General features: G+C 49.1%; 1 protein-coding gene across 1 annotated transcript in view; it reads right to left on the minus strand.

Moving 5' to 3' along the window:
* The window catches only part of ASH1L (ASH1 like histone lysine methyltransferase), a 59354-nt gene that overhangs the window by 29697 nt on the left and 9190 nt on the right, over positions 1–20467 (minus strand). Inside the window, exons 3-6 of the mRNA XM_069878689.1 lie at positions 7603–12352; positions 5937–6038; positions 2378–3116; positions 1087–1266 (exon numbers count right to left, since the gene is read on the minus strand). Coding sequence (XP_069734790.1) covers positions 1087–1266; positions 2378–3116; positions 5937–6038; positions 7603–12352 — 5771 coding nt within the window. The remainder of the gene's footprint in view (positions 1–1086; positions 1267–2377; positions 3117–5936; positions 6039–7602; positions 12353–20467) is intronic.

Consider the following 20467-nt stretch of genomic DNA (forward strand, 5'->3'; position numbering starts at 1 on the left):
CCTTTTGGAACGGGTCCAGAGGAGGTCTACAAAGATGATCTGAGGGCTGGAGCACCTCCCGTATGAGGACAGGCTGAGGGAGTTGGGGTTGTTCAGCCTGGAGAAGAGAAGGCTCTGAGGAGATCTTACAGCAACCTTCCAGTACCTGAAGGGGCTACAAGAAAGCTGGGGAGGGACTGCTCACAAAGGCTTGTGGTGATAGGATGAGGGGCAACGGGAATAAACTGGAGAGGGGAAGATTTAGGCTGGACATAAGGAAGAATTTCTTCACCATGAGAGTGGGGAGGAACTGGAACAGGCTGCCCAGGGAAGTTGTGGCTGCTCCATCCCTGGAGGGGTTCAAGGCCAGGTTGGATGGAGCTTGGAGCCCCTGATGCAGTGGGAGGTGTCCCTGCCCACGGCAGGGGTGGAACTGGATGATCTTTAAGGTCCCTTCCAACCCAAACTATTCTACGATTCTATGACTTCAACACATTTGTTCCAACAGGTGGAGAAAAAGTATGAAACCAGAACTGGGAGCAAGCGTGGGCTGTTTACGCGAAACAAGAAATGTTTGCTCTCTTGTGGGTACCAGGTTCTGAGCCAACCAGTGAGAAAACCAAAAGAAAGCTGGATTTTTGCTCTAAACATCTCACAGAAAGTGGGGTTCACTTCACCGTGCATGAGCAGGGTGCACAAATGAAACGCTTTCACACAAAAGATGACCCGTCGTCATCATTCAGTGAATAAAAATAGAAAACTAATGGTCCTTTTATGCAGACAACAGACTCTGTACCTGAGCACCTCCAGCTCTCCAGCACTCATACTGCCATGATCATTAGCACTGTGAAACGAAGTTCTCGCCTTCTTCAAGGCTGACACTCAGAAACGCTTTCAGATTGCTGGAGGCTGCATTCTGGGGTTACATTTTACATCTTCACTGTGTCAGATTCTGACAGTTATCACGCATGTAATTTTTCACAGGCATGAGTTAAGTTGATGGTTTTATTTCAGCTCCTCATTAGCAGCAGCTCGTTACAGCCCTAGCTGCAACGAGCCAGCTTCCACAGGAATATCAGACAGTAGGTTTACGGTGCTTCTACTTACTCTGTTGTTTTGTACACGTCAGAGTAGAGCCCAGCCTTCTGGTACTTCTTCTTTGGGGGTCGAGGAGCTTTCTTCTCACGTTGGGTGAGAGAAGGCAAAGGTTGTTCAGGATTCTCGGGTTCAGGCGGTTTCCCAGGGGCATCGTGTGGGCTGGCAGGTTCAGTGACTGCCTCAGAAAAACTGCAAGAAACAGTAAAGATTATCTTACCTCATTTCTTACCATAAAGATTACTTTACCGTATTTCATTTTTCTGCTGCACAACAGCAGAAAAAAAGGATCTGGGTTTCTGAATTACCAGAGATTGCAGCTATTTAAAGTAGCTGCAGTCCAGTGGTCATGCTCAAGAGGGGGTCAGGGATTATCGTAAACCGTGGCAGAGCTCTTTATAGCAATTAATTATTACAAAAAGAACGTTATTTGTACTGCTAAAGTTTATCCCTCCGAGCCTCAGGTGAGAAATTTAGAAGGTGGCTTTGCTATCTGCTTTTGTATTCCCAAAACAAGGTGTGGTAAAGCTTTCCTCAGCCTTCCGGAGAGCCACAACGCACCCTTGGAACGTGTGGTTCCAGCAACATTCTCTGCATTTCAATACCTACACTGCAGCAGGCGCTCCTGGAGCACAGACAGATGGGGATTCTTAAGAACTAGCCTCAAAACATAGGGATGAAGAGTTTGATCTCTTTGTTTTGGTGACTTCAGGGACAAGCACAAGAAGATTAGCCCAGAGGCAGGTTTCTGTGCCAGCCAGTGACTGCACCTTGAGGTGCCCACCTGGACTCCTCCTTGCTGCAGTGGTTTTACTCTTTATTTGCTGTTTATCAGCTGATTGCACCCCACAGTCGGGTTTTCTGGTGTTTGTAACACACATTTGTCACGTGCTGAGATTCCCAGGGCACGCGTAGCTCTTACAGTTCCTTGTTCTGCACATTACGAAGGAACAACTTCTCTACGATACCTTATTAGTAAACTCGTTACACAATCATAAAACTTGTCTTATTTGAGATACAAACCAAACTTTTCCTGAGATTCCACCCTATTTTTGGGGGTGCTCAGAACCTTAGGAAGACCACAAGCACCCCAAGAGCTGACATGTCATAGAATCCCTTGGTTGGAAAAGACCTTTGAGATCACAGAGTCCGACCATACCTGTCTGCTACTAAACCATCCCTGAGAACCTTGTCTGCCTGTCTTTTAAACACTTTTAAAGCTGCTGACCTGGCTGGGGCTGGTGGGCTAAACCGGGACATCAGCAACAACTACAGTGAGGGGACAAATGTGTTAGAGAATTACCTTTTATTGCTCTCCTGTTCATCTTCCGGCAAAGGCTTCTGTCGCTTCCTGGCCTGCTCCTCTGCAAGCCACCTCTTTCTCTTCCAGCCTTTCTGATGATCCGGATTCAAGTTCACACTTTGCACCACGGCTTCGATCACATCCGTGATGGTATCAGGGCCGAGGTGTAAGGGGCTGCTGCTTTCTTCTCTCTTCTCTAACTCTTGACTGACCAGTCGAGCCGCCTGGAAAGCCTGCATCGAGACGACAGCCTGCATCGGGTATTTCCGAGGCCTCCCCGGCCTGCGCTTCACAAAGTTATTCCCTGTCCGTGACTGCCTTTGCAGTTTTTTGGCTTTAAGAATTTTATTGACGTGGTCAAGATTTTTTTTTGTCGCCAAGATCTTGTTGTAATTGCACATTTTCCTTGCTTGTCGCTGCATGGCTTCGACCACGCTTCTCTTGAGATGATGCTGCGAGTAGCTGCTCGGGAGCCTGTCCGAGAGGAGCGAAACGCTGTCGCTGCAGGAGCTGCTGGGAACTGCGGGTGCTGCGAGGTTGTCCTGTTTGCCCAGAGCTCTCTCCCTGCTGTGGTTCCGAGCAGGACTGGCCGATGGTGGAACAGACACGTTTGCGATGACAGCTTCTAGGGTTTTATCCAAAGCGGCCGGGCTCTCGTGCTGCGCCATGCGCTGCAGTAAGGTGTCCACGGAATCCTCGCCGGGCGCCTGCCGCGCTCCCCGGGCGGGGGCTCCAACCACTGAAACACAAACAAGAGGCGCTGAAACAGACTGGAGAGAAGATCAAACGAGGCTGGAAGGAGCCTCCAACAGCTGGATGGACCCTCAGCCTCTTAGCATCCTATAATAACCCAGAACGTTCAGCAACAAGACTGCGATTCCTGTTCTAACAGGAGAGGGACCCAGCGATGTGAAGAAGTGAAAGGTTACGTTTCATATCAGCGATTTTAATACATAATTATCTCCTTTTTATTCACACACGATGCCCTGTTTCTAATGGCGAAGAGTAACGTGAGAATTCCCTACGCACACCCAGTCCAGAACGCTTCTCAAGTTTCTTTCTATTCACAAAATAACAAAATAATGGAAGGGGTTGGGTCGGGGACTCGAAGCAGGTTTACGTAACGCAAATTTGGAGCACCTCCCATACAAGGACAGGCTGAGAGAGTTGGGTTTGTTCAGCCTGGAGAAGACAAGGCTCCAAGGAGACCTTAGAGAGACCTTCCAGTACTTGAAAGGGCTACAAGAAAGCTGGGGAGGGGCTTCTTACAAGGGCCTGGAGTGACAGGACGAGGAGCAACGGGGATAAACTGGAGAGGGGCAGATTTAGATTGGACATAAGGAGGAATTTCTTCACTATGAGAGTGGGGAGGCACTGAAAAACAGGCTGCCCAGGGAAGTTTTGGCTGCCCCATCCCTGGAGGGGTTCAAGGCCAGGTTGGATGGGGCTTGGAGCCCCTGATCCAGTAGGAGGTATCCCTGCCCATGGCAGGGGTGGAACTAGATGATCTTTAAGGTGTCTTCCAACCCACACTATTCCATGATTCTATGACTGCAATAAAGATCAGGCTTGGATAAAGGTAAATCAAAGTATCTGGACAAAAGAGAAAGGCTGATTTACACAGGAAGGGAAGTTAGATATCACTTCGTAAACTGAATTTTACACACTTTAGAGCTGCAGACTGTTGTTTGAAAAGGAGAATTTCCAGGTCAAGCATATAGATTATGCTGTATTAAAAAGGGATTTGTTTCAAACGAAGGGCTTCCCAAAGCTGCTCTGCTGGTTCTTAGTGATAATGTATAATCAGAAGAAACCCTGTTCTTTCTGGAATAAAGCGGACGCTATCTCCTCATAAATATATCACCATCACACACGAGAATCCATAAAATGTTACTGTAATTATGGTCAATTATTGAGATGAGATCTATGTGAATGAGTGGACCCTGGATGTCGACTGGAGAGACAAACCAGTGTGAAGGGAACTTCAAGAGGAGACAACAAAGTGTTTCTCTCAAGGGTTTCTATCATTTGCTTACTCACTGACTGACAAAGATAAAGCACAAACAGGTTAGGAGAAGTGTTTCCTAGTCCTGGTGCTCACCGCTCGCAGTGTGGTTCTCCGGAGAAATGTATTCCTCATCGGGATTCCAGAGTCACGAGTTTGCAAGCGCAAATGAAAATGCATTTGGTAGAGCACATGATTTAAAGGATGGAGAGCACAAGCCCTCTCATTCCTCTGGTGAACAATATTCTTCCTACAGGGTGAAAAGGGAACCAAGGTGCTGTAATCCCTCGCCAAACCCAGCAACCTCAACAACTCGGAGAGAACTGGAAGGATTCACCGTCTCGGCTTCCATTGAGAAGAATACAGATAAATCACTCTTTGTTTTCGTTTGGCCTTTACAGACGGACCAGGAGGCAGCAGAGGCTCCTCACAGAAACACCATCTGTTTCGCAGCGAGCTCCGTAAGCAGCTGCGCTATCCGCGGATAACCACGCTACGCAGCACAGCACGTGCGGCCACGGAGTCCGATGGGCGTCCTTGAGCTTCTCTCGTGCTGTTTGGAAACCGATCTCAAAGGCTGCGACAACTGAGGGCTCTGATCCCAGAACAGCTGCAGCCCCGGGTAAGAGAGCAGTTCTGACAAACACACTGAAATCCCACACGCATTCCAGATCCATGGAAAACAGACAAGGACGGGTCTTTTCAGCTGCATCATCAATTCAGTGACTTTGATGTTGATAAACTTGTGATTCATTCCATTCCTACGCTCTCCTGCACCAAATCTGCCTGAACCTTTACCAGCTCCCTACTCAAATGTACAACAACGGCAGCTGCCCTGCTACGATGAGTCAGTAAAGGAAAAATTAATGAGATCAACAGGAAAAGGAGGGGACGCTGCTTCACTGCAGATGCTTTTCTTCAGCATACACTGAATAAAGCATCTCTTGCAAATATCTCTTTAAAAGGAGGAGAAATAGCAGCTCCAGCATGTTCTTCCTCTCTGGAAATCAGAACAAGTACTTCTGTGAGCACCAATGTAGGGATGTTTACTACAAAGTTCAATCAGCTGTGGTATCTCAGAGTGTTCGGGTTGGAAGGGACCTTAAAGACCATCCAGGCCATGGGCAGGGACACCTCCCACTGCATCAAAAGGCTCCAAGCATCCAATCTGGCCTTGAACACCTCCAAGGATGGGGCAGCCACCACTGCTCTGGGCAACCTGGGCCTCCCCACCCTCATTGTGAAGAATTTCCTCCTAATGTCTAATCTAAATCTTCTCCTTTCCAATTTAAAGCCATCCCCTGTCATCCTATCACTCCATACCCTCGTAAAAAGTCCCTCTCCAGCTTTCCTGGAGCCTTTTTCAATACTGGAAGGTGCTTTAAGGTCTCCCCGGAGCCTTTTCTTCTCCAGGCTGAGCAATTCCAACTCTGTCAGCCACGAACACGCTGCTACTGCTGAAGCTCTCGGAGCGATGCTGTCTCAGCTCTCTGGAGCAGCAGAGTTCTCATTACAGCAGCGATCCTGACACCAAGGCCACCTGATAGTACTTGCCTGTAGAAGATGTGCTCTCAGATGTTGATCTCTTTCTGGAAGGGCTGCAGCTTGTGCTCTCCGTCTGCCTCTGGGAAGGTTTGTCCTGTGTTGGCAAAGTGCCTGAAAAGCAGATCAGGGAAGAAAAAAGCACAAAAACCATCATTTCAGTCTGGCAGCGCCGATACAACACACAGAGGATGCTAAATAGTCAAACTACGATTGCTCTTTTTTAACTTTAGGAACCCTGCCTTGCTATGCTACATACTTCCTCTCATCCCATCACTCGTTTCTTTGGAGAAGAGCCCAGTACCCACCTCACAACAACCTTCTTTCCAGGAGCTGCAGAGAGCGATGAGGTCTCCCCTCAGCCTCCAGACTAAGCAGCCGCAGGGCCCTCAGCCGCTCCCACAACCCCTGTTCTCCAGCCCCGTCCCTTCTCTGGACACACTCCAGCCTCTCAATGTCCTTCTTGTAGTGAGGGGCCCAAAACTCAATCCGGGATTCGAGGTGAGGCCTCACCAACACTCAGTCCAGCAGAAAGATCACCCCATGGCTGATCCAAGCCAGGATGCTGGTGGCCTTCTTGGCCACCTGGGCCACTGCTGACTCACGTTCAGCTGCTGTCAACCAACACCCTCAGGTCCATTTCCTCTGGGCAGCTCTCCAGTTGCTCTTCCCTGAGCCTGGAGCAATGCATAAGGTTTTTGTGGCCCAAGTGCAGTAACCCATCATTACAAGGTTTGGTCTTGGGCCTTCCCCGCAGCCTTTAGCGACTGTTCTGAGGCCCTGCGAGGCCTCGAGCCAGGGGCCAAATGGTTTACTGTAGCAGAGATTATCAAAATAACTAAAATAGAGTTATAAAAGGAGAAGGAAACATTTTCTTAAAGAGAACTGTTACAACTGTTACAGGCCCGGAGAAGAGGAGGCTGAGGGGAGACCTCATTGCTCTCTGCAACTCCCTGAGAGGAGGTTGTGGAGAGGAGGGAGCTGGGCTCTTCTCCCAAGGGCCAGGGGACAGGACGAGAGGGAATGGCCTCAAGCTCCACCAGGGGAGGGTCAGGCTGGACAGCAGGAAAAAATATTTCATGGAAAGGGTGATTGGGCAGTGTCCGAGGCTGCCCAGGGAGGGGGTTGAGTCCCCTTCCTTGGAGGGGTTGAAGGGCCGGGTGGACGAGGTGCTGAGGGACATGGGTTAGTGATTGATGGGAATGGTTGGACTCGATGATCCAGTGGGTTTCTTCCAACCTGGTGATTCTATGATTCTACAATTCTATGATTCTAACAGTGGTACCGATAGCTAAACCAAATCAACTGAGCTTCAAACAGAAACGTGGCTGTTACAGTACCAAAAACCATGAGCAATTTTAACTCATTTCTCCAGAAAGTTACAATTGCGTGGAAAAGATAAGACCTTTTAATGAGAAAGCATCCTCAGCATAACTTTACATACTGCTGTAACGAAGGAAGACAGATCCCGTGGGAGCAGGGACTGACACAACCCCCAAAGCAGCTCTGGAGAGATGACACCAGCCTGGACATGGAACAGCGCGCTGCAGAGCGACAGGAAACTCAGCGCTGAAACCCAACACGCAGGGATTCCAGCAGAGCTGAAGGGACACGCGCACGTTTGGTACAACACAGAACAGCGAGGCCTGGGAAGGTACCACAATCAGAGCTCCCTTACCTGCCAGCGGCGGCAGCGCCTTCTCCACAGAAGGCAGCGGCTCCTTCCTGGGCGGCCGGCTGAGGGAGGTGTCCTGGGCACTGAAGAGGCCAGGGCTGTCAGGTAATTTTTTACGTCCATTGGTGCTGGTAGAGTTTGTGACTCTGCAGCTTCCTATTGCACTTGTGAAAAGATTCGTGTGTTCGTCGCTGCTGGCCGGCTCGGCGCTTGGAGTGAATCCCCCCAGGGACAGCCCCGGGGAGTTTTCTGAACAGTCTATCTGTAACGGCGTCTGCAGTCCCAGCGCTAACGAATTGGACTCGGAAGGCTCCCTCCTGACCCACTGTTCATCTCTGCTTAGCAAACTCTTGGACGGTGACAAGTGGGGACAAGACATGTGACATCTGTGTTTCTCTTTATGTTTGTACCTCTCACCAACAGCCTCCTTGCCAAACCTGTAGCGCTTCAAGGACTCCAGAACCGTTCTCGAAGAGCTATTGGCCGTTAGAGCATCCATGGAAACCTGCGGCTGCTCCGAAGAACGGTGTTCTCGGTGCTTATGGCGATGTCGATGCTTATGTTCGAGCATCCAGCCGTAAGCCATTTCGGGTGGAACGCTGGGGTACGTGCTCATGGACAAGAGCGGAGTCCTGCTTGTCGTCAGGAAAGCCTCCTGGCGCAAAAGTTTATGCTTCTTCTTGTGATATTTGGTGGGATTGAGCAGCAAATGGCCTGTATGCATGTAGGAGGGCGGCGGCAGGGGGGTGGTGAAAGAGGGAGAAGGTGGAGGAGGATAAAGAGTTGGAGGGTACCTTCCATAATAACCTAAGCCGATGGGAGCAGCAGCGAGGGGAGAAGGAGAGTAAGGCATGCCGTAGGAGGGATAGAACCCGGTGCCGGAGAGAGGAAAGCTCAGACTATGCATAAAAGGCATTTCTGCCATGGCCTCCCGCATTTTGGGGGGCCGGCCTCTCTTTTTCTTTAGATCGGGTTTTCTAATGTAGTGCAAAGGATCTAAAGGAAAAGTGGGGTGGGTGTAGAAACTATTGAAGTTGATCCTAAAGATGGTAGGCAGCAAATCGCGGGGTATGAAATGGTGACTCCTGTGGGTTATTCTAATTTCACTTAAGCGACTTATTAACTCTTCTAATTCAGCGAGGAAGTCTGGGTCCTGCCTGCCTCGAAGCTGAGGATACTTCTTTTTCCTTTTTCGCTTCTGTCTCTTCATTTTATCGTAGCTCAGGTAGTCGTGGCTGCGGCGCTTGCACTTGTGTTTATGTTTTTCCTTTAGATTGCTTAAAACGGTGGAGGTTTCAGGGGGAAGAAGGGAAACGTGATCAAACGAATGCCTTTTCTTCTTCTGCCCGCAGAACTTCTCCGCTCGATCTGAAGTGCTGTTGTTGTCTGTTCCTATCCCGCTGTCGCTGGGGATCGTCTCGTCGCTGTGCGACTCGCTGATGGGGGACGGAGTGGCTTCTTTCAGCGACGTCAGCTCGCTCAGGTGCGAGGGAGAGTTGGGCAGCAGCGTCGGTGGCGACAATCTCCTCCTTCCCTTCGCAGCCTTCTTCATGGCGAGCGTCTGAACGACGCTCCCCTGCCTGGAGTGGATGTGTAAGTACGGCACGGAGCTGGGCTCGATGAATCCCGCGTCGCTGCTGACAGGGCTCTGGCCCCCGCTCACCGCAGAAGACTGCGAGCAAACTGGAGACGGAAGGATCTCAGCGGTGGTACCTGCTGAAGGCAGCAAGTGGGGAAGTACCTGTCCTAGCGACGTACCAGGAGCTTGCTGCGCAGACTTCTCGAGGACTGCCAAACCGGCCGAGCTGCCAGTTAAAATCCCGTTCAGGACAGCTTTAGGCTTCCTTCCTCTCCTTTTTCCTATATAAATGGTTCCTTTCTTGCTGACGTTTATTTGCTGGCCCAGTTTCGAACCAAATGTGGCAGCAAGAGTGGACACCGTGTTGTGGAGTTTAGATTGCACTTTCCCTTTGTTATTTGGCTCGACGGTGCTAGAGAGAATCTGATTCAGAAGTTTCTTTCGCTTCAGAGTTTTCATTTTATTTATTTTTCGAATAATTGTTTTCATTAACTGTCCATTATTTCTCTTGGCAACTTTTCTGTCTGCGTCTACTTCCAAATCAGTCATGCTACAAATATTTGGTTTTTGGACTTCTTCTGGCCCTCGGAGCTGGTCCTTTCTCTCAAAGAAATCCCCACCTCGATGCTGATCGCTTTCAGACTCTATCTTGCTCGAGTTCTCGGTTCCAACAAAAGGTGCCACAGAAAGAATAGGTGGCTTCATTTTAATTGACGACCTGATCTGTCTTTTAGGTCTCCCTCTCTTCTTAGGAAAAGGCTGTCCCGACAGGCTCTGTTTTAGAGAGGGAATTTCTACTTCAGGCTGCAAAATTGGAGGTTCTTGCTCTTCTTTTGACTGCACTGAAAAGACTTTTGATGCTGGGATCTTCAGAGTTCTTTTGGGGGGACCTTCAAGCTCCGGCATCTCTTGGGACTTTGGTCTTCCCCTCTTGGGTTTATACATGTCAGGCAAGAAGTCATCCGACATACACAACCCAGAGGGTTGCTTGTGAGCACTGTAGAACTTTTGTGTTTGCTTGTCAGTCTCAGCTAAGAGGGCAAGCGACTGCCCGTTGGGTTCAGTCAGTTTTGGCAGCTGATGTTTGACAAATTCATGCTCCACAAATGAAGAGGATCCTATGTTTTTCAAGAATTTCGCCTGCTCCAAATTACCGCTGGATAGCGCGCTGTACGAAATGTTTTTAAAAAGCTCTGACCTTTCTAGTTCCAGACCCTTTGGAGGCCGACAGGCGTTTCTCGACACCACTTTAGTCCATCGTGGCTTCCTTCCTTTTCTTTTCTTTAACGGTTTGGATTGCTGAGTAGCGCTCAGGTTTTTCGCTCCTTGGCAGGATTTATCCGGTGCAGCTATCGCCCCAATCTTTAGGAACTGTTTGCTGCTAAACAAGCTCGTAAAACTGACTACTGATGGGGTGACAGTAGCATGAATGCTTGTTTCAGGTGCCAAGATGGGCTTCTTCCCCGTCGAAGGGCTAGTTCGTGAAGTTTCTACGTAAACGGATTTTGAATCATTCAAATCTTTATCAGCACCTTTAAAATCGGTGCTCAGCGTGTGGTTCAACGTTCTGTTGATATTCAGGAGTGTGCTATCAGAAGAAAATGGAGTTTTACCAATCTGATCTGAAATACCTTCCAAGAGATCCGCCGTGGAACTTAAATGCAACGGGTTAGACGCTAACGGCGAAGACGTCGCGGAGAGGCTCCTGTTTAAGGTGGTAACAGACACCGTGGGTGAGGGTGACGGGAGATTCCCCTCTCCTACTGCGCTGAACGGAGACTTCGCTGTCGATACGTCTGAAGCGCCTCCTGTTCTGAAGTCTGGTGAAGTGCAATAAACCGGAGGCTGCTTTTCATGCTTCGATGTTTCATAAATCCCTTTTTCACTGGTTGAGTAAGCATCCTGGGGAATGCAGATTCCTTCGTTAAACATCTCTTTGCCCACATCAGCGATTTCTTTCCGAATTGAAAATTTCTCCAACGTACTTTCTTTATTCGGCCTCATCATATGCTTCTCAAAGGTTTTGCTCGTCGTATTTTCCTTCACTAAGTCCGTAGTCTCATGGCTTTCAAGGCTACTGAGGTTTGAATTGCAAGGAAGCTTAAAGGGCTCCGGGGCAGGCGAAACAGAGTCCGTTTTCAGAGTTCCAGAGTCCTTGTTAACCAAACCAGCCGGACTGCCGATTCCCGTTAGCTTCTTTCCAGAGTCCTTGCTAAGCAATCCCACCGGGCTGCTAATTCCTGGCATCTTCCTCCCAGAGTCCTTGTTAACTGGTCCTACTGGGCTGCTAATCCCTGGTGTCTTCCTTCCAGAGTCTTTGTTAGCCAGAACCGTCATGCTGCCAGGCCCTGGCAGCTTTCTCCCAGAATCCTTATTAACCAGGCCTGTAGGACTATTTATTCCCAACAATTTCTTCCCAGCATCTTTATTAATCAATCCTGCTGGAGTGCTAATTCCTACTGGCTTCTTGACAGACTCCTTACCAGTCAATCCGGCTGGAGTGCTGACACCCGGAAGTTTCCTTCCGACGTCTTTGCTGATTAATCCAACTGCAGAGCTGGTCACCGGCTGCTTCTTTCCAGTGTCCTTGTTAACCAACCCAGTCGGAGGGCTGATCCCTGGCGGCCTCTTTCCAGAGTCCTTGTTAACCAAGCCAATTAACGGGCCAATCCCTTGTGGCTTTTTCCCAGAGTCCTTGTTAACCAATATGGCTGCACTACCAATCCCTAATGGCTTCTTCCCTGAGTCCTTACTGACCATTCCGACAGCAATACCAGAGCTTGGCAGTTTCTTTACCAAATCTTTATTAACCAACCCACTCGCAGCAATGGTTCCCGGCAGCTTCTTCGTTGAGTCTTTAACCAAGCCAGACGCGGTTCCATTCCCAGGTTTCTTCTGCTTTGTTTTGGAAGACTTTGAAGGAGGACAAGTTGCGATAAGTTGAGCCAATTTTTCCGTTACAGTTGTTGCTCCGTTAATTTGCGCTCTATCCTTTAAGTCAGAATTATGGCTACTGATAAGAGTCGGAGGAGATGACTTTATATAATCTGTCATTTCAGAGTGCAATGGGGAAACTTTCTTAGCTAAAGGGTTTGTTTCTACTTGAGTACCTTCTTCCACAGGCAATTCAACTGCCGCAACTTCTCCAGCTTTCTTGTACGGCTTTGAAGGGTCCTAAAAGTTAATAAGAAACAAATCTCTTTAGCAACAGAGCACATGGACTGAGTAACACCTTTTATGTTGAGGCTATTAATACCTGCTTTCCAGAACAGGGCAACTACGTAACACACACTACATGATCCTACTGATTTTAAGACAAATAAATTTCATGGAATGGTTTGGGTTGGAAAGGACCTGAAAGATGCGTTACATCCAATTTTCTACAGCCCTAAATTTGCAAAAGTAACTTTGGAACAACATTTTAATCTTAGTTGTTCAGCAGATGTAGAGACAATTGAAAAATTCACCTAAATACTGACATGGGAATGCAACTTCTCATTCCTGCATGTGGTGCACCAGGGGAGATTTAGGTTGGGTATTAGGAGGAATTTCTTTACTGAAAGAGTTGTCAAGCATTGGAAGAGGCTGCTGGTGGTGGTGGTGGAGTCACCATCCCCAGAGCGGTTTAAAAGATGAGTATATGTCGTACTTAGGGACATGGTCTAGTGGTGGACTTAGAAGGGCTGGACTGATGGTTGGACTCGATGATCTTAAAGGTCTTTTCCAATCAAAACCATTTATACACTCTCTGCCTCCTCTCCTGCATTGTCTGCTCCCTTACTCGAGAGCTACTGCTGGATCCTCATATTCTGCCATTTCTGGGTATCCGATGCCTCTTGCCAGGCTCCACCTTTTCCTACCCACCTCTGTTCCAAACAAAGAGCTTTGAAGTTTCATTAGACAGATAAATAAATGAATAAATGTACAAGGAAACCCTTCCGAGCTCCAGCTTTGATCTAAATAAGATGGCAGGATTTTGCAAACACGACTTTAGCATCAAACAAGGATTCTTTGAAAGCTGGAGGCATCTGTCCTAGAAAGCTTCTTTCTCGTCTAGGGCGAGTGAATTTTCTAAGCACGCTGAAAATGATTTCAAAGAACATGAAAACCAAACCAAGAAACAGCTGCTGAGATGGCAGACAAAGCCAAAAAGAGTTTGCAATTTTCTTCGGTATTTCATCTTCTAAGGTCTCCCTGGAGCCTTCTCTTCTCCAGGCTAAGCAACCTCAACTATCGCAGCCTGTCCTCATACGGGAGGTGCTCCAGCCCTTGGATCATCTCCATGGCCTCCTCTGGATTTGCTCTAATAGATCCGTGTCCTTCCTGTCCTGATGACCCCACACATCTCAAACCAGCCTCAGTCACTCTCTGTGTCTCTACTAGGTCCACGCTAAAATCCTTGTTGTACCATGAGCTGAATTTCCCTGGCTGCTTACGCTCCCTGCTCTGCCAGCCCAAAGGGGCGTCCAGAAAACAAACAGGATTTCCCATGAACAGCGAGAAGTCCATGATCAAAGGGCTCCTCCTGGAGGAGTGTGGCCACCTGCATCACCTGGGGTCAGATGGTCCTGTACCTGCCGCAGGAGCAGAACAAACCCCACCAGTCTGCTCGGTTACCGGTTGTAAAGCTGCAGTGTAAAAGAGCCTGTGGTCTATGGAGAACAGGCTGGCACGCAGCCCAGCTTTTCTGTGGCAGCTGCAATCTTATGTAAATCACGCTGGAGCCTCACATTCCAGGAACTTCCCCCAGCCCAGCCACCCTCACGCTCACAAACCTCCCAGCAGCTCACAAACCTCCAGCTGGGAGGCCCGGGAGCATCCATGATGTGTCCCATTTCACTGGAGATAAAAAAAGGTGCCACGCGCCACTGAAATAGGTTCTGCTGCCCGAACGATCCCTCCAGGAGATGGGAAGGTGGATCTGAAGTCCCAAACGCGCACAGAGCAGTTTCAACACGTCCAGTCGATCTGCTGGAGGGTCAGGAGGCTCTGCAAGCGGATCTGAACAGGCTGGATCCATGGGCTGAGACCAAGGGGATGAGGTTTAACAAGGCCAAACGCCGGGTCCTGCACTTGGGGCACAACAACCCTGCTCAGTGCTACAGACTAGGAGAAGTCTGGATGGAAAGTGCCTGGAGGAGAAGGACCTGGGGGGGTTGGTCGAACAGGAGCCAGCAGGGGCCCAAGTGGCCAAGAAGGCCAAGGGCATCTTGGCTTGGATCAGACCCGGCGTGGCCAGCAGGGCCAGGGAGGTTCTTCTCCCTCTGGCCTCGGCCCTGGGGAGACCGCTCCTCGAATCCTGGGGTCAGTTGTGGGCCCCTCCCCACAAGAAGGATGTTGAGGCTCTGGAGCGAGTCCAGAGAAGAGCAACGAAGCTGGGGAGGGGGCTGGAGAAGAAGAGGAGCGGCTGAGAGAGCTGGGGGGGTTTAGCCTGGAGAAGAGGAGGCTGAGGGGAGACCTCATTGCTCTCTGCAACTCCCTGAGAGGAGGTTGTGGAGAGGAGGGAGCTGGGCTCTTCTCCCAAGGGCCAGGGGACAGGACGAGAGGGAATGGCCTCAAGCTCCACCAGGGGAGGGTCAGGCTGAACATGAGGAAAAAATATTTCCCGGAAAGGGTGATTGGGCAGTGTCCGAGGCTGCCCAGGGAGGGGGTTGAGTCCCCTTCCCTGGAGGGGTTTAAGGGCCGGGTGGACGAGGTGCTGAGGGCCATGGGTTAGTGATTGATGGGAATGGTTGGACTCGATGATCCGATGGGTCTTATCCAACCTGGTTGTTCTATGATTCAGTGTTGCAGAGTTCCAGCAGCTGGCATGGCTCTGCGAGTGGGCATCGAGCCTCCCGCTGTCGTGGTGCTCCTGGAGCGGGAAGTGGGGCTGACAGGCAGCGCGTGTACGCTCCGCTTTGGTGGCTCCACAGAGCAGAGCGCCCGGCTTCACTCTCTGACCAGAACACACACGGCTGTGTTATCAGAGAAAGCACAAGGCCAGATTTTAGTCACAGAACAGGCTGGGTTGGAAGAGACCTTAAAGCTCATCCAATTCCAATCCCTGACACTTTCCTCTGGATCAGGGGGCTAAAAGGGCTCAACTCCACAAAAACCACCCACATAAAAAACAAACCAAACATCTTGGAAGCGTTCAATCCATCCTGCTCACTGCCTGTCGACCGGCACACACTTCAAGCTTCTGTCGTGGGGCGAGCTGGCTCTGCCACGGAAAAGCCTAACCCAGTTTTGCTTGGATTCCTTGTGTTTTCAGTCAAAAGCAAGAGTTCAGGCCCTGCTCCACGCTGCTCTGGCTTTCTGGCAGGAGGTTTCCTCAAGGGGCAAGGCTGTTCAAAAGGCCTAGGTTACATCACGTCAATTTGCGCTTTAAAAACAAAAACAGTTATTCCTGTGCAATCTTTAGCTCTAACTGCGTGGCTTAAAACTCTCTCCACAAAAGAATCGCCCTCAGCAATAACATAAACCAGCTCCGTTTTCATCAAATTTAATTTTGCACAGAGCTGAATTTCAACTGTTACACGTCCTAAGTGGATGTACGTTTCGGAACTTGCATCGTTAATTGGAGGAATAAAAATTCCCACTTATTTTGATATAAACTACTGATAGATTATAATCCAGCCCTCTAGAACCACCATTAATTTTTACACTGCAGCACAGTCCCAGGGTTTATTTTATTATTTGTTGTTGTTATTATCGGTATGTATTTCCAAAAAGCTGAAGAGCAGATAATCTTTCACAGGAACAAGGAATCTCTGGTATCACATCTAGTGTGGAATTCACACTTCTGGCACAGGAGCCAATTAGGAAACGCAGGAGAGTCTCAGCTTCCAAAAGCTGACATCATTAGAAGAAAACAGCTTGTTAATGAAAATTCTGTTTGTTAATTCTTTGGAGAACGACCAGCGAGCAATAAGGAGGTTTATACGTGTGCGCACACACACACATTCACCCCCTGTTGTTTCGGCTGCTGGACTTCAGGCTGGAGCCCCCTGAGGAACAACAAAGCACTCGGGCAGCTGGGGCATCGATATCTTCTACATCAGTTCATAGACTCATAGAATGGGTTGGAAGGGACCTCAAAGCCCATCCAGTCCCACCCTTGCCATGGGCAGGGACACCTCCTGCTGGATCAGGGGCTCCAAGCCCCATCCAACCTGGCCTTGAACCCCTCCAGGGATGGGATCTGGGGGTTCTGGATGATTTCAAGTGAGAATCATGAAACTATGAGATGGTTTGGGTTGGAAGGGACCTCAAAGCCCACCCAGTCCCACCTCCTGCCATGGGCAGGGGCACCTCCCACTGCATCAGGGGCTCCAAACCCCATCCAACCTGGCCTTGGACACTTCCAGGTTCCAGAAGCCACCCCTGCTCTGGGCAACCTGGGCCACAGCCTCTCCACGTTCATAGTGAAGAATTTCTTCCCAATGTCTAATCTAAATCTTCCTTCTTCCAATTTATAGCCATTAAAATCGAGTTCCTGAATTAAGGATTGAAAGCATTTGCCGTTTACTTTTCACCACCAAGGCTTTTCAGGCTGTGCTAAGTGGAAGTTTTAGCCAACTACCAGGACAAAATGACTTTGTCTCATCAGTCCAAGACAAAAACTTATGTCCCAGAGCCTACAGAAAAGATCCCTGAGCTACTCCAAAAGCAAACAAAACCTTTTGTTAGCTGTGTTACTTTTTTTTTTTTTTGCTTGAAAGCTTTCAGTGAGTGGCTGTGATTTCATCAGCAAGCTTTCCTGGAGCGCTTCCCTCCATAACCAGGGGCAGCAGAGAGAGCTACAGCGTAGAGCTCTGCAAAGATACACAGAGATGGAGGGAAAGGGCACGTTCCAACCTGCTCCCCGGCTCTAACAGGACTATTCCAGAACTCCAGCAGGCTCTTACTGTCACCTCTTGCCTCCCTGTTTTCTAAAACTTGTCATGCAACGTTGCTACGTCGCTGGCTGCGCCGACCCTGCCCGTGCAGGTAGAACATTCACAGCCTCACACGCTAAAATAGATGCAGAACGAATGTTTGTGTCTAAGGTTCAGGGTGCGAAGGCTCAGCAGCCTCCGTCTGGCACACGGGGCTTCTGACAGAAAGAAACTCAAGTTGCCTTTTCAGCATCAAGAAGCAAATTAAACACTGGGTTGCTATTAGAGCAGCATCTTAATTTTGTTTCTCTTAACACTGGGGAACCGTAAAATCATAGAATTGTAGAATCGCAGAATCACCAGGTTGGAAGAGACCCACCGGATCATCGAGTCCAACCATTCCCATCAATCACTAACCCATGTCCCTCAGCACCTCGGCCACCCGGCCCTTAAACCCCTCCAGGGAAGGGGACTCAACCCCCTCCCTGGGCAGCCTCTGCCAGGGCCCAATGACCCTTTCCATGCAGAATTTTTTTCCTAATGTCCAGCCTAAACCTCCCCTGGCACAATTTGAGGCCACTTCCTCTCATCCTGTCAGAACAAGAGAACCCAAATCCTTTCGAAGTCTGTCTTCTCCACTCTCCAATTCACTGTTCCAAAGACTTTTAAACCTTTTATCTACACATCTCTGGTGGGAAAATATACAAGCTCCACATCTCACTGATCCGCTCACAGATGAGAATCATAGGAGCACGGAAGGGACCTCAAAGCCCATCCAGTCCTGCCCCTGCCATGGGCAGGGACACCTCCCACTGCATCAGGGGCTCCAAGCCCCATCCAACCTGGCCTTGAACCCCTCCAGGGATGGGGCAGCCACCCCTGCTCTGGGCAACCTGGGCCAGGGCCTCCCCACCCTCATTGTGAAGAATCTCTTCCTAAGGTCTTAAATTAATGGAGAATGGAGATGACTCCTCCGTTAACTCCACGCCCCGAGGCTTGAGAGTCCCTTCCACACTGAAAAAGCAGCAGGGCTATCAGCCAGAAGCATGAAGGATTTTCCTGCTGTTTTAATTTTTACACTGATATTCCCAGAAGATTCCCACTACTCCTTTTTCTGTCCGAGTACATTGCAAGTGCTACATTTACACTCAAATTCTTTATTTCACAGCTGCAAGTATGGCCACACCTTGCTCCGAAACGGTCCCATATTTCTTATTTTCCCTTCCTCTCCAAGAAAAGGATTAAGGGATCGCTTTCATTTTCTTAAGTGTAATTTGCAGCGCTAAAACTTGGCTTATTTCATTGCAGTAAGAAAAAACCCCTTGGGTTTTATACTCAAAACATGCCATGGGTTTAAAACACGTTTACCATTTGTTTCTGGAAATGCAGTTTTTAATCACACTTGCTACAAATCAGTGGGATGCTGCAAAGCGTTGCTTCTAACGATCCGAAGTGCCAGAATGGCAGCAGGGAACACCCAGAGTTAAACAACTTGAAACCCATTTCAGTACAAATTGAGAGAGCGAGTAGAGTACCCAAAGTGAATTATCGTCAGTTGGGGATTTGAAGCTATTTTAAGTAATGCAAATTTAATGCAACAAAGCTGCGCTTCTCCACACCACGAGTTCTGGTTGTTCCCCAGACAAGGAGCAGGAGTTAACTCCACTTCGAACAGCTGGAATTAAAAACTGATATTGTATTGATGCTACCATATAGAATAGCAATAATATTTAATCGTATCAGTAATATTTGTTTCCCAGCTTTCTAATTTCATAGAATGGGTTGGGTTGGAAGGGACCTTAAAGATCATCCAGTTCCACCCTCTCTACCATGGGCAGGGACACCTCCCACTGGATCAGGAGCTCCAAGCCCCATCCAACCTGGCCTTGAACCCCTCCAGGGATGGGGCAGCCACCACTGCTCTGGGCAGCCTGGGCCAGGGCCTCCCCACCTTCATTGTGAAGAATTTCTTCCTAATATCTAATATACATCTTCTCCCTTCCAATTTAAAGCCATTCCCCTTCATCCTATCACTACAGGCCCTTGTAGGAAACACAGACCTGTACAAGAAAACCAGGAGTGGAGGGACAAAATTCAGTTTTAAATCAGGAGTCGAGTACTAAAAGGAGTCAGAGCGTGGAAGGGATGCGCTAACACTGTATTAGTTAGCAGGACTCCTACGTACGTTGGAGAAAATCGCGTGCTATAACAAAGCATTTCTAAAATTCAGCATCTGTGCAACCACATTTGTAATTCCTGCCACGTCTCCTGTTTTCCTGATCTGTTATTGCTGCTCTTACACGCTATATTATGCAGATCATAGAATCATAGAATCATACAATAACCAGGCTGGAAAAGACCCGTCCGATCATCGAGTCCAACCATTCCCATCAATCACTAACCCATGTCCCTCAGCACCTCGTCCACCCGGCCCTTAAACCCCTCCAGGGAAGGGGACTCAACCCCCTCCCTGGGCAGCCTCGGACACTGCCCAATCACCCTTTCCGGGAAATATTTTTTCCTGATGTCCAGCCTGACCCTCCCCTGGTGGAGCTTGAGGCCATTCCCTCTCGTCCTGTCCCCTGGCCCTTGGGAGAAGAGCCCAGCTCCCTCCTCTCCACAACCTCCTCTCAGGGAGTTGGAGAGAGCAATGAGGTCTCTCTTGATAAAAACAAGACATCCTCAAGGCAAGGCTGTCTCCTCACATTTGGAAAATACCTGGCACGTCCCTCAAGCCGCTGCCTTTCCATGCATTTATCACCAGGCTGTTTGCTAACATACCAAGAGGTACTTTTTACTTTTCATACATTGCTCAAAATGCTCATTGGACAGCGTCAGATCCACAGCAGAACCAACAGTACTGCCAGATCATAAATAAGTATAAATCCAGATACTAGAGACAAGCACAGCAAATCCCCAGCCCCACTGCAGCAGAGACAAGACCCCTGCTTTGTTCTATAAAGAGATCAAGAATTACGCTATGACTATGACTAATTTACCTAATTTACGCTTCCTAGCTAACATGGGAATAACTTCTCATTGCTGTTAAAAAACACAACGCTGACAAGATGTAAAAGAGAAAAAGCATTTTTTTCCTGTGAAGGGCCATGGAGATGATCTGAGGGCTGGAGCATCTCCCATACGAGGCCAGGCTGAGAGTTGGGGTTGTTCAGCCTGGAGAAGAGAAGGCTCTGAGGAGACCTTAGAGCAGCTTCCAGTGCTGAAAGGGGCTCCAGGAAAGCTGGGGAGGGACTTTTTAGAAGGGCCCATAGTAGCAGGGCGAGCGAAAACAGCTTTAAATTAGGAAGGGGAGGATTTATATTAGACATTAGGAAAAGACTCTTCGTGATGAAGGTGGTGAGGCCCTGGCCCAGGTCACCCAGAGCAGAGGTGGCTGCCCCATCCCTGGAGGGGTTCAAGGCCAGGT

The sequence above is a fragment of the Phaenicophaeus curvirostris genome, chromosome 29, assembly GCF_032191515.1.
Source record: "Phaenicophaeus curvirostris isolate KB17595 chromosome 29, BPBGC_Pcur_1.0, whole genome shotgun sequence".
NCBI lineage: Eukaryota > Metazoa > Chordata > Aves > Cuculiformes > Cuculidae > Phaenicophaeus > Phaenicophaeus curvirostris.